We start from the raw sequence: 3,915 nt of genomic DNA, 5'->3' as shown, positions 1-3,915 counted from the left end.
CCAAATGGCTCTAAAGGAAAAAATCCTATAAGAATCCTATCCTCTAGAATTCCTATGAAATTCCTTTAAACCAAAGGAGACCTCAAACTGCATAATAACTATCATACTGATCACGGAGCACAAAAAATAACAGCTCTCTAGTATCCACCTCTCAAACGCCATATTTGGAGACCGCGGGGGACTCGTTTGGAGCTCACTCCGAACCCAATTGCCAGCAGGGGAGCGAAGTTTTAGCTTCGTCCTCCTCGTGCCACAGGTAGGTTTTGAAGCAGCACAGCCTCCACACACCACCGCGCCGGGGTAGACGTGGCCGTCAACCATTTGGCCATTAACACCATGGCCGCTCATGTGAGCCCACTAGTTTTTACACCTAATTCCATTTTGCATCATCTGTTCGAGTTACAGTTTTACAACTTCAATATGCATCATCTGTTGAAGTTGTCACATTTTTTTAAGATGTAAAAGCATATTTTAGAGATGTAAATTTTTACATCTTCTATTTTACATCTCCAAATTTATGCTCTTACGCCTCCATACATACATACAAAGTAGCTAAGCCAACATGGCATGACCTTGTGCATTATACATGCCCACTTCGTACAAGTTTTACCACAGATTTGACACTGCGGCAGAACGCACATGTTGACCAAGCAGAAGGGGATCATGGTCAAAGCTTATCGCGACACCTCGCGTTGACCAGGCGAAACGAAGGCAGCTCGGAGCTAGCTAGACGACGAGCGTTGCGCGGAGCAGAGCAACCACGTGCGCGCGCGCCGCAGCAGCCTACAGGCTCACTCCGCCGCGGCGGCGCCGTCCTTGCGCCGGCCGAACTTGTGCACGGCGAGGTGGAGCTCCGCGGCGGCCACGAGGAAGTGCACGGCCTGCGCAGGCCGGAGCAGCCCCACCACGCCGCGCAGCGTCTCCAGCCTCAGCGCGTCCGCCATCTCCAGCACGCGCTTCATCGCCTCCGCCTTGGCATCCATCTCCCGCTCCATCCCCTCCGCCGCGTCCACACCTCCTTTTCCGGCGAGCTCCACCATCTTCGTCGTCGCCAACGACTCCTATATGTTCACATTAGTTACCGATCAAAAAAAAGGAGAGGGGGCAGGGGTTGGTAAACGGTTTACCTGCGCGCCGGCGGCGGCCTCCTCGATCTCCCGTTCCCCCCGGATGGTGCGGCGCTGCAGCTGGTCCGCGGCCTGGAGCTGCTCGGCGGAGAGGCCGCCGAGGTCGCCGTCCCCGAGGCTGCCGCCGTCGAGGAAGGCCGGGAGCTTGGCCTCGAGCTGCACGCCGGACTTGGAGTAGAGCAGCTGGATCGCGGCGGTGGGGCGCCAGCCGCCGCACCAGAGGTAGAGGCTCTCGGTGGCGGAGATCCACGAGGGCGCGAACATGGGGAGCACGTCGGCGGAGGCGGCCGCGGACTTGGCGCGGTAGTAGTGCTCGTAGTGGCCGAGGACACGGTCGACGAGGCGCCGGAGGTCAGCGTCGTCGGGCCGCGCCGTGGCCGCGGCGCGGAGCGCGGCCAGGTCACGCGACTGCTCCAAGATCCAGCACTCGAAGAACTTGGCGAAGGACTCGCCGCCGTCGGAGGCCGGGGCTAGGCTCCCGTTGGGATGCTGTGGCCGCGAGGTGGCGGTCATGGTGATCCAAGTGGCTCTCGCTCGCTCTGCGTTTGGTGGAGGTTTCGATGGCTTTGGAGTGAACCGGCGGAGCGATTTTTAAGGCGGCAAAACGGATATAGTACTACGACATTTCATGGATTTATATCTTTGTTCGCATATATTTTTGCCAGGTAAAGACAAAACAAGTACTACGAGTGAGCAGTAGTAGAAATACGGGTGGTACCGGTACCAGTACAGTCCACGGACACGAACAACAAAACCAAAGATCATTATTTTTCTTCCAAGACGGAGGATAACACCAAAGCCTCCGCATGCCATATATTATTATTATTATTATTATTATTATTATGAACACAGTACAACGCAGAACCTCACATACATGCACATACACTCATCTCTATGAACGTATGCACACACATCCTACCCCTATTACCTCGGAGATACAGAGCCGACACAATTTGAGATTGACAAAGTCATCACATATGTCGGTGCTAAACCAGCGGATCTCGGACAGGGGGTCCCGAGCTGATGATCTTGGTACACTAGAAGTAAAATGGATACAATTTCACCCAGGTTCGGACCCTCTTGAAGAGGTAAAACTCCACATCCTGCCTGTATTGTATTGTATTGGTTCTGGATGTGGTAAAAAATACAGATGATCTATCTTGAGATTGTATGAATGAGTTCTAACCTCTAAGCCTTCAATGCATGTCTCTACACACCAAACCCCTCGGCTTATATAGGCATCGGGGTATTTAGAGTTTACACATGACCGGTTACAATCTAGGGATAAACATGCTGATAATTCAAATACGTCTTAGAAGTGTACGTCAAGTCTTTGGAGGATTCCATCTTGAGTACGTTGAGGGTCATGGCATATGAGTCCCATTCTTTGGTTGTGGACGGGTCCTCGGCCTGGCCCATGATCGGTGAGCCGACATGGTGTGCATCCCCTAATCTAGGATACCGTCAGTAGTCACAGAACTGGTCGTCAAGCCGAGGACTTGGGGTTCTATCTTCATAACAACTTCAGCCTTGTGGTCTTCAGCTTCGTAGGCGAGTTCCATCCTCCACGCCGGTTTCTAGATCCGAGGTCCTCATTTTGTGCTCGGCTGTCGATGTTCAGGTATAGATCCGAGTGATGACGTACTTCGGATATCCGGGCATCTTTTAACAAGATCCTTTGTGCAAGTAATATATTTTTATTTGGTCCGAGGGCGGAGGGACGAGGTTGATTCCTTGTAAATGAAGTTTTATTCTCCAAGGACTCTCGACGACCTTTGGTCGTTTTTGTGGTCCCATAACTTACCATGACTGCGGGAAGGAGTCATGGTGGGCCCGGTGATCCACTTTTAACGAAAATTTTAACTTCTTTTCCTCAATCCGTGCTCCAAACAAGGCATAACACCTGGGGAACACACAAATTTACTATCAGAGACTTGAAAGTCCCATCATGACTTGTCTTATCGTGGTGGGTATAAAGTGTCAGGGGAGGTAATTTTTCCGTTCACCTTGCATGTTGCTTTCCCTGCTGAAAGAACATGCGGTGCCCCCATGTTTGGTTTTCGTAATTGATGACAATCTCTATGGACTAATGGTTGCCTTGAGTTATATTTGAAGGTTTTGTCCATAGGCTTTTCTTGGAGTACATGTGTTGGTTTCAAGGAGAGTTTGTGTCGACCAAGGTGTTATTCAAGGAATTATCCAAAGATTGGTCATGTGAGAGTTGAGCTTATTGCAAGCATGTCTTGAAGAAGAAGATTGTGTGATCATTCATGTCTACCTTCAAGACATCATTCAAATGAAGAGAATTGGAAAGGTTCAAGGATGATCAAGACTAAGTCAAGAGTGAATCAAGTTGATCAACTCACAAAGCGCAGAAGATGTACCGAGAGGGATCAAGTGATCCCATGGTATGGTAAGAATTGTCAATTAAGCTTTGTGTACTAACCCATGGTCTTCGTGAGAGTTCTTTGTGGGGTTAGGTTGCGGTGTGCAAGTTCAAGTGGAGCATCACGAAGAGATCAAATGCTTGAAGCTTGCCGTCCTTTGTGGTGATAATGGACTTGTGAAGATGTGCGGAAGAGTGGCTCACCCATAGTGGAGTATGGGGGAGCAATCAACTAGTCTTCATCGAGTCAACACAATCAAGAAAGGTGGTCCAACTTGAGGGAGTCAAGATTGTCATCATCTAGCTCAAGTGGACCATGTGCAAGGCAAATGTTTGCCCTTGATAGGTTTTCTATTTTACCGGTCTCATGATGGTAGTTGGGAGACCGGGTTATAGGATCGA

At 50.3% G+C, this 3,915-nt stretch overlaps 1 protein-coding gene across 1 annotated transcript; it reads right to left on the bottom strand.

The window, feature by feature from the left end:
* Positions 1–428: 428 nt before the first annotated feature.
* Positions 429–1,729, bottom strand: LOC125527164 (protein DELAY OF GERMINATION 1-like). Its single transcript, XM_048691726.1, has 2 exons — positions 1,128–1,729; positions 429–1,061 (listed from the first exon to the last, which is right to left on the bottom strand). Exons 1-2 carry the CDS (start codon positions 1,638–1,640, stop codon positions 792–794), a joined length of 783 nt encoding a protein of 260 aa, XP_048547683.1. The 5' UTR covers positions 1,641–1,729; the 3' UTR covers positions 429–791.
* Positions 1,730–3,915: the final 2,186 nt, after the last annotated feature.

Source organism: Triticum urartu, unplaced genomic scaffold (genome assembly GCF_003073215.2).
Source record: "Triticum urartu cultivar G1812 unplaced genomic scaffold, Tu2.1 TuUngrouped_contig_3102, whole genome shotgun sequence".
NCBI classification, from domain to species: Eukaryota; Viridiplantae; Streptophyta; class Magnoliopsida; order Poales; family Poaceae; genus Triticum; species Triticum urartu.
The sequence above is the reverse complement of the archived record's forward strand: the minus strand, read 5'-3'. Positions and strand labels throughout refer to the sequence as shown.